Source organism: Electrona antarctica (genome assembly GCF_951216825.1).
Source record: "Electrona antarctica genome assembly, chromosome: 17".
NCBI classification, from domain to species: Eukaryota; Metazoa; Chordata; class Actinopteri; order Myctophiformes; family Myctophidae; genus Electrona; species Electrona antarctica.
In genome coordinates this window covers 23,722,453-23,741,870 of record NC_136798.1, presented here as the reverse complement: position 1 = coordinate 23,741,870, position 19,418 = coordinate 23,722,453, and the positions used below count along the sequence as shown (strand labels likewise).

General features: G+C 45.1%; 1 protein-coding gene across 7 annotated transcripts in view; it reads left to right on the top strand.

The window, feature by feature from the left end:
• sipa1l1 (signal-induced proliferation-associated 1 like 1) overlaps positions 1-19,418 on the top strand; it is a 125,316-nt gene that overhangs the window by 72,470 nt on the left and 33,428 nt on the right. For all 7 annotated transcript variants that reach the window (XM_079525888.1, XM_079525887.1, XM_079525892.1 and 4 more), the window contains 4 exons: positions 3,424-3,612; positions 5,383-5,557; positions 11,110-11,213; positions 12,395-12,552. In XM_079525888.1, coding sequence (XP_079382014.1) covers positions 3,424-3,612; positions 5,383-5,557; positions 11,110-11,213; positions 12,395-12,552 — 626 coding nt within the window. The remainder of the gene's footprint in view (positions 1-3,423; positions 3,613-5,382; positions 5,558-11,109; positions 11,214-12,394; positions 12,553-19,418) is intronic.

The window sequence follows — 19,418 nt, the reverse complement described above, 5'->3', positions numbered from 1 at the left end:
TTTCAACAAGGTTTGAAAAACATCCACCTAGGTTGAAAGTGGTTCATTTCAGTTTTGAGAGGGTTCTTTTGGGACCTTTCCTTACACTTAAGAGTTAAATTTACATTGATGATTTGACCGTGTATGTGTGTACAATATGTGTGCACAATGTGTATGGTAGGCTATGTATACAATGCTTTTGCATTTGGTGTAGGTCTACAATAAAGGAGTCCGGTCTCCAAAATGGCTTCACAGTAACACAGTAACTTGAGAGTTGTTAATGTGTGCCGGTGCTGCTCTGTGCTAGCTGTGTGGTCTCTGGGAGACCATGGTGACACTGTGATGTTGACCATGCCTGACCTTGAGGCTTTCAAGTAGTGTTTATAAAAGAGAGATATGAGTCCGGGCACCTATGCTCCTAATGCAGCCTGGTTCCAGTCCCGATCCTGACGAACGTTGCTGTATGTCACTCCCATCTCTCTCTCCAAGTTCTGTCTGTCTCCAATTACTCTACCAATAAATGCAAAAGGCCACAAAAATATATCTTAATATATTCAGTCCTGCATGAATAAAAAATAATCTTGATCTTATTCACCCGTTTTATTCCCATCGCTGCACGTCCTCCAAACAGCTGGTTTTGATTACAGAACTACTACATTGTTTTAAAATCTCATTCAAGATGACATCCAGACAGTGTCAACTTGTTTTACACTTAAAGCTGCTATGAGCAATATGTCAGCGATGGGTAAAACGCTCCCAATAACAATTTAGTCTCTGTGAGACATCTAGGGGCCGCAATCTGCATTCAAAGATTTTCCTAGAAGCTTTGTCATTGGTCGATTTGTCTGTCTACTTCCTGATTGGTTAGTCATTTCGACCGGGTTTTTTTCGACCAATGACAAAGCTTCTAGGAACATCTCTGAATGCAGATGGTGGCCCCTAGATGTGTCACAGAGACAAAATAATTTGGGAGCGTGTTACTCATTGCTGGCTGACTGAATACAAAAAAAGAAGAAAAAAAAGGTAATTAAAATAGCTTATAGCTACTCAGCATGCTAAAATATGTATCTGAAAACATTATAGGCGTGCATGTAGCGGAGCTACGTCCCATAGCCTGAAGGGATGTGACGTTCTGATTGGTTCAAAAACACACCGCTATTTTCTACTGTCTGTCAATAAATCTTTATTTCTAATCGATTACATCGATTAGATTGAGTAACGGTTGCACCCCTAATTAGAAACACGTGACTCTTGTGTCCAACTTCACCCTTGAGGGTGGACCCAACGTGCATCCAAGTGAGTTACATGACTGCATGCATGTTCCTACTCGTCTGTACCACAGGCCCCGTGTGAATTAAAGCAGCCTTCCCTCACTGCCGTCTTCCTTTCCTTCTATAGAAGCACTTCTAAACCCCAGATAAAGCATTTCTTCATCCCCCTGCAAGCTCTACCGCCCACACACACTCGCTCACGGAGTGAGCACTGCTATTTCCTAGCTAAAAGAGGCAGATGCCAATATAATAATGGCAGAGATACTTGTGTATAGAGTGAAATCATGGCTCTCCTATAGAAGCTTCCCATGAGTAATGACCATGTCAATCGCTTGGGATGACGCATGGCCCACCGCACAGCCCCCCCTTCCTATTTTTTTCCCCCCCTCCATGCTATTTTCAGAGTGGGAAGTGGTGCAGGTATTTGTGTATGCATACTGTATGTGTGTGTGTGTGTGTGTGTGGGCTGCAGTGTGTGGGCCGGCGTCAGTGAGAAAAGGCCCAGTGTCCGCCGAGAAGAGAGCCATTGTCCCCTGGTGCTCTGTTTCTCCTCACTTCAAGAGAATGGCATGGCGCGACTGTGCAGACACACACACACACACACGCACACAGACTTGTGTCGGTTATCTGTGGGAGCCACTGGAGCTGCTCCGATCTCCCAGCTGTGTTTATTTGGTACATATGCAGGTCCTTCTATTGCTGTCCTCGCACTGTCCTGCAGTATGTTTTTACCCCCGAGACTCTTCATGGAGGAAGCTCAACAACAGCGAAGCCCACACACATTCTGTTCTGCGCACTGCGTGAGAACACGCTGCCTTTCTGTATGGGTGAAGCTAGCATGCTGACACTCATCAGTAGTTCTATTCAAAGTGAGTGTCTGCTTGGCCCAGAGCTCAGCGCAGCTAATTATTTGACTATGGCTCGTGCTGGTGCCGTGTTTCTAAAGGAGGTCAATTTGGGCAAATTACTTTGAACTATTGGTGACCTTGGGGCATCTGGGTGGCGCAGTGGTAAGGTTCCTGCCAAGTGCCAAACCAACCACTGCAGCGACCAGTGTTTTCAATCCTTTGCGGTACGTCTGGTACTCTGGTTAAGCTCCAACAAACACAATAGAAACACAATAGAACACTTTGAAACACACATGACATACCTTGATATATGTCACCCATTAAAATCTGCTGCTGAAGCAATCAAATGAAGCTGTGGAGAACCGACCTGGAACAGGGAAAGGTTATGGCACCTTCTGCAAACCTGGGACTACAGTTGGGGTATGCTTCAGTAAAAGGCTGCCTACAAATCCACTACAACTTTCAGCCTTAGAAATGACCTACTGTAAGGGCTAGATCTTGCATTATATATATATGCAAGCCGCCTCCTGGCTCCATCCGCGCACATAATCGGCAGAATGTGTGTGAACGTGCTACTGTGGGAACAGTGAATCACGTGATTTCTTACCGTAGTTTTCCAACAGCATTTCTGGGTGTGAATCTGAGAGTAATGGCATGTTCCTCTGCATGCATTATCCTCCTGGTGAAACACGACAGTGACAAAAGACTACGATACAAGGGGGAGTTGAAAATTGCCTAAATCAGGAGAAAAGTTTGTAAAAGTTATTTTCTACTGTTGTGAGGTCATATGATGAGCCAAGGCACGATGTGCGTCCTCATTAAGACTTCAGTCCCACAGTAATGACAGGCCTCGCAATGGCAGGCCTCCCTTGTGGTTGGACACATCAGAGCATACAGTAACCACAACTGTTAAGATATTGTTTTTGTCCGTTTGCCTTTGTATTTGCCTACTTATTTGATTATATATGCTAGCATAGCATGTCTGCAGTGTAATTTGTGTTTGGATGGAGCACAGAATGATATTTTTTGTTTTTGATATATTGTTCTGTTCTGACATATTTTTACATAATGCTTTTCTTTCCTTTTATTCTTGTATTACTCTCGATGCATGTTCTTATGCTCTGTGATGTGAACTTGTGAAGCACTTTGGTTCGACCTCGGTCGTTGGAAATGTGCTATATAAATAAAGTTTGATTTGATTTGATATATTAAACCATTTTCAGAGGTGCACCCGCTGGCCCAGTGACGCCACAGCAATGGCAATATTGGAGTCTCACAACCTTTTAATCCTCTTTGTTTCCTCTTTTGGTTCCCCTCCTGTCCAGCTGAACACGCTGCGCGGCTCCATCCTGGAGGACGCGGTGCCGTCCACCTCCAAGCACGGCATGGCCCGAGGCCTTCCCCTCAAAGAGGTGCTGGACTACCTGGTGCCTGAGCTCAACGCCCACTGCCTGCGCCTGGCCCTCAACACACCCAAGGTCACAGAGCAGCTGATGAAGCTGGACGAGCAGGGGGTGAGCAGGGGGGGGGGCGGGACGGGGGGGGGACATTGAGAGATCTGGGGGATAGACAGTGACAGAAGTGTACTGTGTAAACCAGTGGTTTTCAACCCTTGTCATATCAAGGCCCATTATTTATTCTGCATTTAAGCGACAGACCACCATTTGATATGATTTTGCAGAAGAATAATGTTCCCATTTCCATGCTGTATGTTGGTGCCATAGGAGAGATAACAGGCAAACGTTGATCAAAATAACAATTCTTCTACATTCTCTAATTGTGTAGAGTAGACTTCTTATAAATGAACTTAAGTAATGCAGATGTTTAAGAACCCCCTCAAAGACCACTGGTGGTTCCCAGGCCAGATGTTTAAGAACCCCCTCAAGGACCACTGGTGGTTCCCAGGCCAGATGTTTAAGAACCCCCTCAAGGACCACTGGTGGTTCCCAGGCCAGATGTTTAAGAACCCCCTCAAGGACCACTGGTGGTTCCCAGGCCAGATGTTTAAGAACTCCCTCAAGGACCACTGGTGGTTCCCAGGCCAGATGTTTAAGAACCCCCTCAAGGACCACTGGTGGTTCCCAGGCCACTGGTTGAGAACCACTGGTCTAAAGGGCCAAAATGGCCCTTGAATACCCAAGTCGTAGGGATAAAATAGAATAAGATGTTCGTAGGCAACAAGAGGTCCCTAGACATGTTGAAAGATGTCCCTATAGATCAGGGGTGCCCACACATTTATGACGTGAGATCTACTTTCAAAATGACCAGCTCAACAAGATCTACCCACTGAAAAAATAAGTGTACCATTGCTGAAAATAGTTTAAATATATAATGTACCTGGGGGGGCTTTGGAATAGAAATTATGACAGGCAGTTTCTGCCCCCGTTGTCCCCCCCGTATTTAACTTAAATGCCCAATGCATTTTCAATGGCAATAGCACAAACTTTGGCATGCTACTAGTCCTACATACTTACACCTAGAAACCCCATTCAAACCTATTTAGGTTCATCTTACGGTGGACTGAAAAGAAATCTTTGAAATGTTTCATAGTTTTAGAAATATAGTGCTTTCAAATTTGAGAAATGTATAATGGGGCTCTATGGCATGTCAAAACATTACTTTCACCTAGAAACTCTATTCACACATTTTATAATTCAGCTTACAGTGGAGACACATGCTGGAACTTTTTACTTTGAAATGATTTGTAGTTTCTGAGTTATTTAACTTAAACGCCCAATGCATTCTCAATGGCAATAGCACAAACTTTGGCATGCTACTAGTCCTACATATAGAAACCCCATTCAAACCTATTTAGGTTCATCTTACGGTGGACATGTTTGCCTCTGGGGGAGCCCGGGTTCGAACTGGCAACATTGCAGTTACCATCCAGCCACTCTACCCCCTGAGCCACCGCCGCCCTGTTTTGGTTTGGTTTTACTATAGTTTATGACAGAATGGAGAGAGAAAGCTAAATTCATTGACAAAGTACATTTGGAATTTGTCACCCAACCTACACACCCTAGATGTATCGTTTGCTCAGGACTATCTCTTTTGAAACTACTGTATAAATGTAGTGTGGGGAAAAAAAATTAATCCACCAATAGCTGGTTGTTCATTCAGCATCAATCATTCACTGTGTCACAGTGAGCGTACAATAGTTCATCTCCAGCCGGGTGTTTTCACATGTGTGCGTGTGCGTGTTTGTGTGTCCATGGCTAATCTCGCAGACTATTTTGTCTTTGGGGTCTCAAGCTGAAAACATCCCATTGTCTTTGTCTTTGTAGCTGAGCTTCCAGCTGAAGGTGGGGGTGATGTACTGCATGGCGGGCCAGAGCAGCGAGGAGGAGATGTACAACAACGAATCTGCCGGTCCCGCTTTGGAGGAGTTCCTCCAGCTGCTGGGCGACAGGGTCCGACTCAAGGGCTTCACCAAGTACCGCGCTCAGCTGGACACTAAGAGTACGACATGCACACACACATGCACGCACGCACACACAGTCTAGCTGAATCTGTTCACCCGCACTCTCTCCTGGGGTTACCAATTAGCAGCATTTAATTGACCACAATGATTCAAAGCACTGCATGTATCTCTCAAGACTGAGTACTGACCCAATTTTATTGCATTTTTTGAAGCATTTATAGAAGATGAGCTTCAGGGTCATTTGGATGAGGACGAAAAATACATAAGCATTACAATGAAATCCATTTAACAGCCTTTCGCACAGTAAAATCTGAGTGTTAATTCAACTCTTGAAGTCATTTGTACACTGTTTGGAACGAGGCTGAGGGGAAACAAACTTTTTTGCTGCAGTTTCATTCTCAGATAGAGATGAGCTTACTTCACTTCTGTCTCTCCCGCTGCTTCTCATAACCACCCCTCCCATCCCTACTACTGATTAACCCCAAACCCATATTGCAACATTCAAATAGTCTTAAAGGGCCACTTCACCCCTTTTGCAACCCGATCTTATTTTAATGATTTGTTTGGGAAACAAGAAACACTTTCCTGGGGTTTTTATGTGGGTAATATGTGTTTTTAGATATTTTAGTATTTCAAAGTGTCCATGGGCTCCATGATGTCATGGACACTTACTTCCTGGACTACATGTTGTCTCAATAAGACAGCCCCCCCCCCTATCCACAAGGAGGAGCAGTGCACCAAAGCATTATGGGAATTGTAGTCCAAAAAGGAAGTGAGCCCAGTGTCAATGAGTACGTTTACATGAGGACTGAAATCCCCTTTAATTCCGAATAAAAGTTCAATCCTATTAAACGTTGTCATGTAAACACCTAAAAAAACGTAAATCCGAATGCTCAATGCGATTTAAAAACCATTCCGATGTAACTGCCCGGATTAGTCCGATGTTGAATGCGTGAGTTAATTCTGGTTCATTCTATGAGCAGGCTCTTTTCCAAGGCGCTTGAACAATATTGCGCTCATTTCCAAGGCGCGCCAAGGGAATATATCTTCGGAGGAGTTTGCACATAGAGCACGTTTTTTTCGTGCATTTTGCTGAATCCATACAAAAAAACGAGGAGCAGCAGCAGCTGAGGATGATCCCCCTGATCTGTGAGTGTTCAAAGATCCAATCTGAACTGTCCCGTTGATGATGATCACTCTGATAATTTTCAAACATGTTTGATATAGGCTAGCGGAGCCTATGTATCTGGATTGCTATACTGTACAGTGCAGTGGGGGACTCTCAGAAAGAGTGGAGGAGAGGACGCAATGCCGTCAGCCCGCTGTTCAGTGATCACACACACACACACACACACACACACACGCACGCGTGCACACACACACACACACACACACACACATACACACACACACTTCCAAAAATACGCTATTATCGCTATAATGTCCATATCTATCCTATCCCCTTAAACTTTTATATAACTTGCCTATTCCAAGTTGCAACCAAAATGTCGATGAAACATAACGGCTTTGCATTGATGAGCAGCTGCAATCAATCTAGTATTAAACACCCAACTTATTCTCTGGTAGCCTATAATAATAATAATAATACATTTTATTTATATAGCGCCTTTCAGGTCACCCAAGGTCGCCTAACAAAACAGAAAAGAAATACAATATAATAAAGCAAGTTTAAAATAAACACAAACAGTGTGGAATATATTTACACAGCCCACAAGTTCAATATATAAGTCTGTCTCTATGGGTTCAAGCTAGAGCCCTGCACGGGCCTAAAATGTGGGTCCTGGCCCGGCCCGGGCCAGTGGAGTTCAGCCTGGGCCCGGCCCTAAGCCCGTTGATAAAGTCCAGAAACGGCCCGGGCCCTAGCCCGAAGCCCGACATATTTTAATTTATTATTTCTAGCATGCGCGCCACGACCGCTTTATTGGTGCACGGGATGCAGCAGCAGCCACTCACTCACAGTGAACGAAGAGCGAAGCGTACGGTGGCCTTAGAGTCTCACTCAAAAATAAAAACAGGAACAAATTCATAATATTATTCTCTCGCCTGATATCATTGAAGATGCACTAGGACGTGTACACACGTCATTGCAACCCGTCGGTTGGATTCCCTAGGACGTGTGGACACGTCGGATGGACGGAACCTGTTAAAAACAACAAGTCAAGAACACACACATCACACTAAAAAGTACTTAATTGTAGTTATATAACTGCTGCACTGTCAATCAGCTGCGCTCTACTCGCAACGCGCTGTGAGCTTGTAGATCGGCTATCGCATCGCGGACTCACGCTGCATGATAACCATCCCCACAATAATAATTAGTCCAGAACACTATACTGTAGGCCTACAAATCCAACGTTGTTTAGTGTGGTAATGTAATGGTCCTGCAGTATTTTAATTGTTTTTGTTGCGGAGCTCCTCTGAGTCAGTTCTGTCAGAGCCTAACGGTACTCGGTGTGTGTGTGTCTCTCTCTCTCAAAAATAACGAGCGACCTTGACACAATAATAATCAGTGTGTTGCGTGCCCTGGCCGTGCTGCCTATTTTCACACCCAATCGGACTTTTAATAAAGTGCAAAACGAGATGATCACCTTCCCAGCGGAGAAGAGGAATGACAAGCTGTCATGTAACCGCGGTCAGTGACATCATGGAGCCCATGGACACCTTGCAATACTGAAATATCTAAAAACACAAATTACCCTCATAAAAACCACAGGAAAGTGTTTATTGTCTCCCAAACATCATTAAAATAAGATCTGGTTGCAAAAGGGGTGAAGTGGCCCTTAACGTTTCATTGGTTAATATGGCCCTTCCTCGGAAACTCCCCATTGAATGAATGCAATTGAGTTGGGAAGCTTTGAAGATTACACATCCTTTCAACGCCCTATGACTGGTTGGGTCTATGTGAGGAGAGCTTTGGCAGTCTGTGAAGCCTTGTGACTGGTTGGGTCTATGTGAGGAGAGCTTTGGCAGTCTGTGAAGCCTTGTGACTGGTTGGGTCTATGTGAGGAGAGCTTTGGCAGTCTGTGAAGCCTTATGACTGGTTGGGTCTATGCGAGGAGAGCTTTGGCAGTCTGTGAAGCCTTGTGACTGGTTGGGTCTATGTGAGGAGAGCTTTGGCAGTCTGTGAAGCCTTATGACTGGTAGGGTCTATGCGAGGAGAGATTTGGCAGTCTGTGAAGCCTTGTGACTGGTTGGGTCTATGCGAGGAGAGCTTTGGCAGTCTGTGAAGCCTTGTGACTGGTTGGGTCTATGCGAGGAGAGCTTTGGCAGTCTGTGAAGCCTTGTGACTGGTTGGGTCTATGCGAGGAGAGCTTTGGCAGTCTGTGAAGCCTTGTGACTGGTTGGGTCTATGCGAGGAGAGCTTTGGCAGTCTGTGAAACCTTGTGACTGGTTGGGTCTATGCGAGGAGAGCTTTGGCAGTCTGTGAAGCCTTGTGACTGGTTGGGTCTATGCGAGGAGAGCTTTGGCAGTCTGTGAAGCCTTGTGACTGGTTGGGTCTATGCGAGGAGAGCTTTGGCAGTCTGTGAAGCCTTATGACTGGTAGGGTCTATGCGAGGACAGCTTTGGCAGTCTGTGAAGCCTTGTGACTGGTTGGGTCTATGCGAGGAGAGCTTTGGCAGTCTGTGAAGCCTTGTGACTGGTTGGGTCTATGCGAGGAGAGCTTTGGCAGTCTGTGAAACCTTGTGACTGGTTGGGTCTATGCGAGGAGAGCTTTGGCAGTCTGTGAAGCCTTGTGACTGGTTGGGTCTATGCGAGGAGAGCTTTGGCAGTCTGTGAAGCCTTGTGACTGGTTGGGTCTATGCGAGGAGAGCTTTGGCAGTCTGTGAAGCCTTATGACTGGTAGGGTCTATGCGAGGAGAGCTTTGGCAGTCTGTGAAGCCTTGTGACTGGTTGGGTCTATGCGAGGAGAGCTTTGGCAGTCTGTGAAGCCTTGTGACTGGTTGGGTCTATGCGAGGAGAGCTTTGGCAGTCTGTGAAGCCTTATGACTGGTTGGGTCTATGCGAGGAGAGCTTTGGCAGTCTGTGAAGCCTTGTGACTGGTTGCGTCTATGTGAGGAGAGCATTGGCAGTCTGTGAAGCCTTATGACTGGTTGGGTCTATGCGAGGAGAGCTTTGGCAGTCTGTGAAGCCTTATGACTGGTAGGGTCTATGCGAGGAGAGCTTTGGCAGTCTGCTGGTCATACAGCGCGTGCAGGAGACTGCAGTTTCCTCCCAGCCGCAGCCTTGTAACAAGAGGAACATTACAGCAACCCAGTGAGATGGGAAAGATAATGGCATCCACACAGGATTTTGGGAGATAAAAATGTTGTTTGTGTTTCTCTTTTGTTCAATACATTTGCATTGCATTGAGGTGTACAATTGCTTTCTCTCTTGAACTTGATGATTTCACTGTGGTCGGCACCTCCGCAGCATTGGTGTGCGTTCCTCTGTGTGTTATCTTAGCCAATGGGAACATGCCAGACCCAGCGGTGTGGTCGTTTAACTACTGTCTCTAACACCCCAGTGCATTTCACACTGCCAATTCCACTTGCAGCATGTATTTATTCCATTGGTTTTAATTGAATTTACCTCTCCCTTGCTTCCGTTTGAAATGGTGTGTTGGTGAAATTGTGCATGTTTTGTGTGTGTGAAGTTTAAAGTGTAAAAATAAAAAGGCACCATAGTTGACTTCCCCACATGCTCATTTATCCATTTGTAACTCCAAGAGTGTACAATTAGAACCAAATGGACCCGTAAGTGCCCGTTTGATTCCATTTGTACTGGAAATGAACCCTGGGGATTTGGGTGCGGTGAGGAATAGTGTTGTCCTCGCGGTGGGTTCTCCACACTGGCAGGTGAGCCAGTGGGGATCAACAGACACAACAATAGAGCGTCGCAGTCCCGCCCTCTCGTGAGACCCGGAAAAGAAATCCCCATTCATTTTCCTCATAGACTTTTCAGAAAGTATTTATTTAAAGACGTTTACGCCGCGGACAAAGCCAACTCTTGTCGTGACAAATCATGACAATAAACACAATGTTTTGGGCCAAACAAAGAATTAGAAAGTAGAAAAAAACGGCAGGTTACAACACATTTTTTGTTGTTTTTCTTCTTTGTAATTATTTGTTTGGTCCAAAATATTGTGTTTGTTGTCATGATTTGTCACGACTCGAGCTGGCTTCGTACGACGCTTAAAAGGTCTTTAAATAAATACTTTATGAAATGTCTATGAGGAAAATGCATTGGGATTTATTTCCTGGGCCTGGCGTTGTCATGAAAGGGGGCGGGACTGCGACGCTCTATAGAGGGTATACGCATGCGTAAATGAGTGGCAGATCGAGTGACAAAGTGATTTTAATGTTGTTTAATGCAATCAGATATGACTTCTCTTTTCGGATTTATGGGCTGTCAAGGCCAGGAAGTCGGTTTTTGACACAGTAGGCATTCCCGCCTAACTTCCGGGTATGATGATGATGTCACGCGCATTCCCTCTATAACAAGTGTGGGGAATGTGGGAATTGGCATGACTAATAAAGCTGTGTAGACCAGACAACGGCATCCAATCTAATCCGTGCGTTTCCCTCTCCAGCTGACTCGACAGGTACCCACTCCCTGTACACCACGCACAAGGACTACGAGATCATGTTCCACGTGTCCACCATGCTGCCATACACACCCAACAACAAGCAGCAGGTAAAACAATAATCAAAAATGCATCAGTGGAAATTCATCTTTTTTTTTTTTATCCCACGATTTTTGTAACCCATTTTTCACCCGGTGCCAATTGCCTAAACTGTAATCCTGTGTGCTACTCTCCCACTGCCAACCTGGGAAGAGTCCCGAACTGGGAAGTTCACTTTACTTAGCCATATTATTTGGAAAGACCCTCTGTTCCATGTGCTCTAAAGCCCTAACCACACCAAAGGGTTAAGACGGTTTTATAGCGTTGTCCCTGCGGTGTGATATGTCTTGTTGCACGTTGACCCACGCTGACCCTAGTGATTCAACGCATGGAATTCAATGGCCCAAACCACACCAAAGGGTCATGATGGTTTTAGCGTTAACTCCTTGCAACCGTTTGGACCCAAGGAGTTGCATGGTGACCCTTTGGTGTGGTTAGGGCTTAAGAGTGTAGAAATGGAACCAAATGGATCCTTACGTAACACATCAACTGCCAGGCATTAATTAATTAATCCAACGCCGGCAGCGTTTTTACCCTTATTAGTTACAGTCTAGTTTGGGGTTCCATTTGTACCCTCTCAGAGTTAAATAAACACATGTTACAGTCTAGTTTGGGGTTCCATTTGTACCCTCTCAGAGTTAAATAAACACATGTTACAGTCTAGTTTGGGGTTCCATTTGTACCCTCTCAGAGTTAAATAAACACATGTTACAGTCTAGATTGGGGTTCCATTTGTACATTCTCAGACCCTGAAGGGTCCATTTGGACCGCCGCTGGTCCCTGGACCCGACGTTGAGCACCAGTGGAAAACCCCTCTGTTGGGGCGTAATAAGCTAATAACTTTATAATGGAGAAGTTCCAGGGCTCGTTGTTTGACAACATCCCAGAATAGACTCTGGTTTCAGGCGTCATTAGAAAGTTGTGTTGCTCTCATGCTGTGCGCAGGGTTGAGGCTTCGCACTCATCCCACTCATTGCAGCCCCCATTTTAGATGCTAGTCAGCGAGCTAATGATCACTTCCACACTATTACTTTCTGTGGTTGCTTAGCATTTCTGACAGCAACTGACACAAGCAGTCCACTGCTGGGAAAGTTGAATTCACATTTTAATGAGCTTTGGGGGTTCCTCTATTGCTGCCCTCCTAACTCTGCTGCCCTCCCCGTTCCACTTTGGGTGTTGCGTGCCATCCCAGCTGCTGAGGAAGCGCCACATAGGCAACGACATCGTCACCATCGTGTTCCAGGAGCCAGGGGCGCAGCCCTTCACGCCCAAAAACATCCGCTCTCACTTCCAGCATGTCTTTGTGGTTGTCCGAACGCACAGCCCCTGCTCGGACAACACCTGCTACAGGTGAGACTCGCAGGCCACACACACACACACACACACACACACACACACAGTACACAGCTTAACCACTGGGTCTAAAAGGGAACTAAACCCTAGTTCGCTGCCATTTAAACTTTTTTTTAATTTTCAAAGTGGGGGCCGCCAGGGGGTCAATTGGAAAGGATATTTGTATGCTGTATATAAAAAAATAATTTCTAAATGTATGTATAGAAAAGCAGACGATTTTGCCTATTTTAGTTCCCCTTTAAGACCATTTACCAGATTGAACATTGAGACCCATGATGTCATGACAATATTCCATTGGTCCTAGAATAATCATGTTACAAGAAGTTACCTAAAAACATACAAAGACAAACTTGTGAGCAGGGAATATTACCTAGTGCTGCCTCTAATCTCTTTATCACCTGTCGTTTTCACCTCTCTCTCTCTCTCTCTCTCTCTCTCTCTCTCTCTCTGCCCATGTGCTAATGAGTGTTTTAATTGCTGTCTGAGCACATTGTGTGCAAGGACTTAATTATCCCCCGTGGGGGCCACCTTGTCTCCACACACACACACACACACACACACACACACACACACACACACACACACACACACACACACACACACACACACACACACACACACTCAGAGGGTCCTGCCAAGTGGAACATCATTACAGCTGGTTGTTGGAAAGAGGCTGTTTGGCACTGACTATCCGCCACTCTTCACTGCTACCTCTCACTCCCTCTAAAACGAAAGCATTGGACTGATTATTCCAGCCTCTTTGTTTGGTTGTCTGGTCTCGTCTGTGTATTGGCAAGGTCACACATCCGTGTCTGAAGGGGAGTAGACAATGCATGCCGTGGCGTCTCGTGTCAACTTCCTATGTTGTTTTGCAGACTGTGGGCACAGCAGACGTTAGTTCGTTAGACTTAGGTAGCTCCACCACACCAACATCAGTGGCGGTAAGTGTTGGAAAGCGTCTGTTGCCAAAGATCTCCTGTTGAATGGGCGGTGGGTACTATGTCTGGGCGGTGGGTACTATGTCGCGTAGGGTCGCAAGTTGTAGGGAAGCAGTTGGCTTGTTGTTGAGAAAGACATCCAAGCCATAGGCTACTTTTCGCACCATAATAGCCGGCTGTCGCTGTCAGCTCTCAGGTGCATTCATCAACCTTTCTTCACACCTTCCAACTGACTGAATTCCCTGCCTCATTGGACTGCCAGTCTGTAGTGATCTGTAGTATAGTCTGTTTGATGGAGAGCTACCTTTTACGTCAGTGTTTGGCTCACTGGAAGAAAACTAAGAGTCTAAAGCCTGCCAAGCGGGGTTGACATTACAACACCCAGTCAAAGCTCGCCAATGTTGAACTCTGCACGCCACGTTGAATGCGTCGCAATGGGAAGCGCCAGCCCTTTGAATGGAAGTGGACGGGATGCTGACGCTTGTGACGCGTTGTGTGTGACTGTGTCCTATCTGTCCTATATCGGTCCACATCAGTGGGTTGTGACTGTGTCCTATCTGTCCTATCGGTCCACATCAGTGGGTTGAGGTCTTAGATTGAATCAGGTGCTTCTTGGCTACAAATATTGGTTTCCTGGATCCAATAGTGAAATGTCAGCTAGCTTTGCCAGAAAGACTTGCTGTGTGTGTGTGTGTGTGTGTGTGTGTGTGTGTGTGTGTGTGTGTGTGTGTGTGTGTGTGTGTGTGTGTGTGTGTGTGTGTGTGTGTGTGTGTGTGTGTGTGTGTGTGTGTGTGTGTGTGTGTGTGTGTGTGTGTGTGTGTGTGTGTGTGTGTGTGTGTGTGTGTGTGTGTGTGTTTAAAGTTCCCCTGTAGTTTCTATTAGTTGAGGTGGCACTAGTTGCCGTTAGGTCAATGGGGTGGTTGTTAAACCCTAATATTCTTTGTTGACCAGGTTCTCCCTGGGCTCTCCTTGACCTCCTCATTTCCCCCCTCTAATCTCTTTAAGGAAAATAGCTGATATACAAGCACACAAGGGATTGTTGTTGTGATCTTGTGCATCGTCTATTTTTGCAGAATGTTCACCTATTATGTCATATAGGGATGCTAAGGTTTATGGACCCTTTTTACTGTGGGACCGTAAATTCGAAGTAATTGACTGTTAATCCCATGTATTTGGGGGAAACCCGCATGCCACATAAAGCAGCATTTGCATCGACAGCTGAATTCTAATGACTTTTTGAAGTCCAGTACCAGTTGTCTTCAGTTATGGTGGTAAATAGAACGTGTGGGTGTTATTTTACAGTAGGGCTTTAGAGGACGCCTTGGCTGTCAAATTTGTGTCTGTTAAGTTGATTTATGATGACATTAACTGTGCTGATAGATGCAAAACGATTTGATTACTGTCGAGCTCAAATTAAATGTCTGTGTTCCTGCGGGATACATGCAGGACACAAGCAGGGGCTTCATGGGAGTTTCAGCACTCCCATAATTGTTAACTTTCCGCATTGGTTTGAAACATTACTATAGAAACAGTGTAGACAGTGCATTACTATTATTTTTGCTGCCGAAACCATGTTAATTATACAGCAGGCAGTTCCAACCAAGCAATCTACAGGTAGTTGATTGAAATAGGCTCTCCAGTCGTGAACAAATGAGAACGACAGCACACAGAATTCAATGAAAGATTCGGGAACAGTGTAACAGCCCAAAATATACTCCCGGCTAAAATATACCCGGGATTAAAGTGGGCTTTCTCAATGGGGTCTGGACTGGCTGATTAAACAGGGAATACAAGTTATTGACTCTCTCAGACGACCCAGGGAAACAGAGATAACCATCTTTAAAAAGTTGTTAGTGACGCCATGTTATATTCTGCATGTGGGAACATTTGATTTTGGTTCTTGCAAATCTAGTTAAACCTGACACACACACACACCTTCTCCATAGTATTGTAGGTATTGAAATGTTCTCTTTGTTTCCCTGGCTGTGTGGGCTGGCAGGTCATAGATGCTGTGAGAGCGAAGCTGCCCACGCTCTTGATATTTATAAAGAGTCGGACCACAAATCACTCAAACCACATATGTTCCTTCCTTTCTGCTGCCACGGAGGTCACTCCATAACAATACTAACACACCAGCTATCCTCCACTGCTCTCTCTCTCTTTCATCTCATTCTCTCACTGTTTGTACCTGATTTATACTTGGTTGAGTACTGGTGTTGTGCATCTAAAATAGCCGATCTATAATCGGCTACATCGGCAAATCGGCTTTAAGCTCACAGCGCGTTAATCCATTATGTTATACTTTAGCTATTGAAAAATAGCAGATCTACAAGCTCATAGCGCGCCACCGAGTGGCGCGCTACGAGCTTGTAGGTCTGCTATTTTTGATATATATATATATATATATATATTCTTTCAGAGAACGTTTTTTTTTATTTCGACGTCAGGTCTAAATGGGTTAAGCTATAAGAGTATATATATATATATATATATATATATATATATATATAACAATTGTATGCCTTTGCTATCTTCCCTAAATCCTGTTACCTTGCGTTCACTTTGCCTTTTCTCTTTGCCTTTCTAACTAGTTCACTTTTTCTCCTTTTCTTGCTCCCGTTCACTTTAGTGATTTATCTCCCTCTCTTTTCTCTCCCCTCCATGTCCACTATAAGTCATACGTCTTTGGTTGACTCACATGTGTTTCAGACCTTCTATAGTGTTTTCAGTGCTCTGTGTGTACAGTAGTTTGAGTGACGCTTTATGCAGTTCTTTTGGAGGAACCTCAGCCTGCACTTTGGTGTGTGTGTGTGTGTGTGTGTGTGTGTGTGTGTGTGTGTGTGTGTGTGTGTGTGTGTGTGTGTGTGTGTGTGTGTGTGTGTGTGTGTGTGTGTGTGTGTGTGTGTGTGTGTGTGTGTGTGTGTGTGTGTGTGTGTGTGTGTGTGTGTGTGTGTGTGTGTGTTGAATGTCAGGGCAGTGTTTTATCTATGCTGAAATTAATGGTCTGACAGCTCTGGTATTAAAGTGAACATCAGAGGATGTGTTGTAGTAGATTGATTTATAACCTTTTGATATGTTTAATAGGTTTTTGTTGCTGTCAGTTCTGTGATTATGATGTAAATTCTCCATTTATTGTCAATGGGAATTTAATGTTGGTGTAAGACTAAAATCTACACTAATAGCTGAAAAAGTAATTGTATTGCACTTGTATTGCAAAATAGAAGATCTACATTGTAGATTTTATTTTCAGCATGTATTTTCAGTGCAAACCAGGCATCCCCCCTCCTACCCCCCTCTCACGGTAAAAAAAATAAACAACTGATGCAATCTCAAGCTATTTGACAGCTATAAACATGATTTACAGAGTGCCGCGTGCACACACACACACACACACACACACACACACACACACACACACCTTCCTCCGGCGGCGATGATGAGGCACATTCGGAATGCATTTGGGAAATCTCGCTAATAAAGCCCTCGAAGTGTCAACATATGGGCATGGTGCCGTACGTGGGCAGGGGAGATTTCAGCATGATGGCTTTTTGAGACACGACAGCTGGCAGTTATTACCTGAGAAAATGCCCGAAATGGAGCCCATTTAGTCATTAACATGATGGGAGTTGAGGCCAGGGCAGCCAAGCAGCAAACAGACACAACCGGCTCCAGTCCATCAAAAGCTAAGGCCACCGGGCGACACCATCCCTGTCCTGTTTTCACATAAGCCGTCTGTCCAGGTAGAGGACTTGTAAATATCCTTGCTGTCGAGTGGAAACGTTGTATATCCAAATCCCAAAAAACGAAAATACAAAGCTTGTAGATCTATTTTCACTACTTTTCTTAAAGGAAATGCAGTTTCAGCCATCAGGAAATAGTTTTTTGTGTGTCTCTCTCTCTTTCCCTGTTTCTCTCCTTTGCCTCATAATGTAGACTTAAAGCTGACTCTGTAACTTTCTTGTTCTACCCCGGGTTCGAACCTGGATCTCCTGCACACTAGCCTGCCCCAGCCAGAGTGATTTCATCGTCTAGACTGAGGGCGGATTCAAATTTGCAGGCAAAAACAGCCGGTGTATGCTATTGGTTTACCGATCTGTGCTCCCGCCCCCCTCCTCCTCCCCTCCTACACAGCGGAGAAACTGACGTCAGAAAAGTTGGAGCGACTGTGTTATTGGTTAGCGAATTACATGGTTCCCTCCCACACCTATGCCACTTTTCCTGGCTCGTTTGCCCAGGCTTTTCTTTATTCTTTTGAAAACAAAACGGATGCTGACATTTTTACAACCGAGTTAATTCCGCCTACCTGCTTGTTCAGAGGAGAAATTCAATTTGGTCCTGCAGACAGTAGAACTTGTCAACCAGCTGTGTCAAACCAGACACAAGATCTAGATAGAAGAGCAAGGAGACCAATACAACCACCCTGATTGTACGGTGTATGCGGTATTAACTGTACTCTACCATACAGATTGGACAAAATACAGTTTTAATCACTAACAAAAGTTACGAAGTACAGCTTTAAGCATGTGCTCACACACACACACACACACACACACACACACACACACACACACACACACACACACACACACCGCGCGCACGGTCAATATAACTGTACATACTCTTCTCTCTATTTTCTTCTGACCTTGCACAGTCCCTTTTCAGTCAAACTCTGCGGCCAAAAAAACCTCTTCATTTCCCCTTGTCTCTCAACTCTGCCCCTCCCCCGATGACGACCCCCCCCCCCCCTGCACCTTCCCTCCACTGGACTGTTATTCAGAGATTTTTGGTCAGAGGGATAGGAATAGCAGCCCCTCCCCCCCCCACACCCTCTTCTTCTTGGCTGTCCAGCTGAGTTCCTGACATAGCAGACTGCCTCGGATGGCCATTCCAGCGACTTAATGAAAGGAAAAAGGGGAGGGAGAGGTTCGCAGAAGGAGGAGAGATGGAGAGTGCTAGGTGCAGTGAAGGGAGACGGAGAAGGAAGGGACTCCTAGAGTTTCTCAGCAGTTCTCCACAGTCCAATGGAGCTGTACGCCTCATTTATACATAGTTGTGCACCCAGTGTTGCGTACAGTTGGGTGCCACCGATATTGTCCCTTATTATTTGACCCATTTAGGCCTGACCTCAAAATTAAAAAAAAATCCTAAATCCTCCAGTTTTCTGAAATAAATATTTTCACGATTTTTCAAAAATAGCAGACCTACAAGCTCATAGCGCGCCACTCGGTGGCGCGCTATGAGCTTGTAGATCTGCTATTTTTCAATAGCTAAATTATAACATAATGTTAAACACCAAAAGGGGTTCCCGCCCAAAATGTGTTAACTGTCCTTTTGCGCAGATCACGCAAACCTCAGCAAAAAGAAAAGGACAATATCGATGGCCTCCAACTGTACCTAAAATAGCTGATCCACAATATCACAATACGTTGTGAGTGAGCTTGTAGGTCAGCTATTTTGGTACAATACACGGCCGGGCAACTAAGTATAAATCAGGCATTATGTATTAATAGTTGCTACACTCTTCTTGTGAAGTAAAGTCTTGAGTGCACATTCATGTAAATTATGACCCACATTTCTGCTGTTGGTGTTGCCCGGACACAGCACCGGGAGGACTAATGAAAAGCGGAGAAGGAGAGAGGAGAGAGAGTCTGTCTGAAAGTCTGCTTCCTTCATCACCCTGTAAACATAACGTCTCTCAGAGCTTTGATACAACAGGCCAGGGTTTTGTCTGCTGCCCTGTGAGCCCATCGGCCCCATACAGACATGAGGAAATTGCATGGCTTCAAACAACAAACCAACTCGCTGTCAAAGAGTCTTTCTTCTCATTTATTGCAAGTTACTGGGGGGGTGAGGGGGCGGACTTTTAGTTTTCTCCCTCCTATGCTCATAATTGTAACATAATGTCAGCCTGGACACAATGTTAGA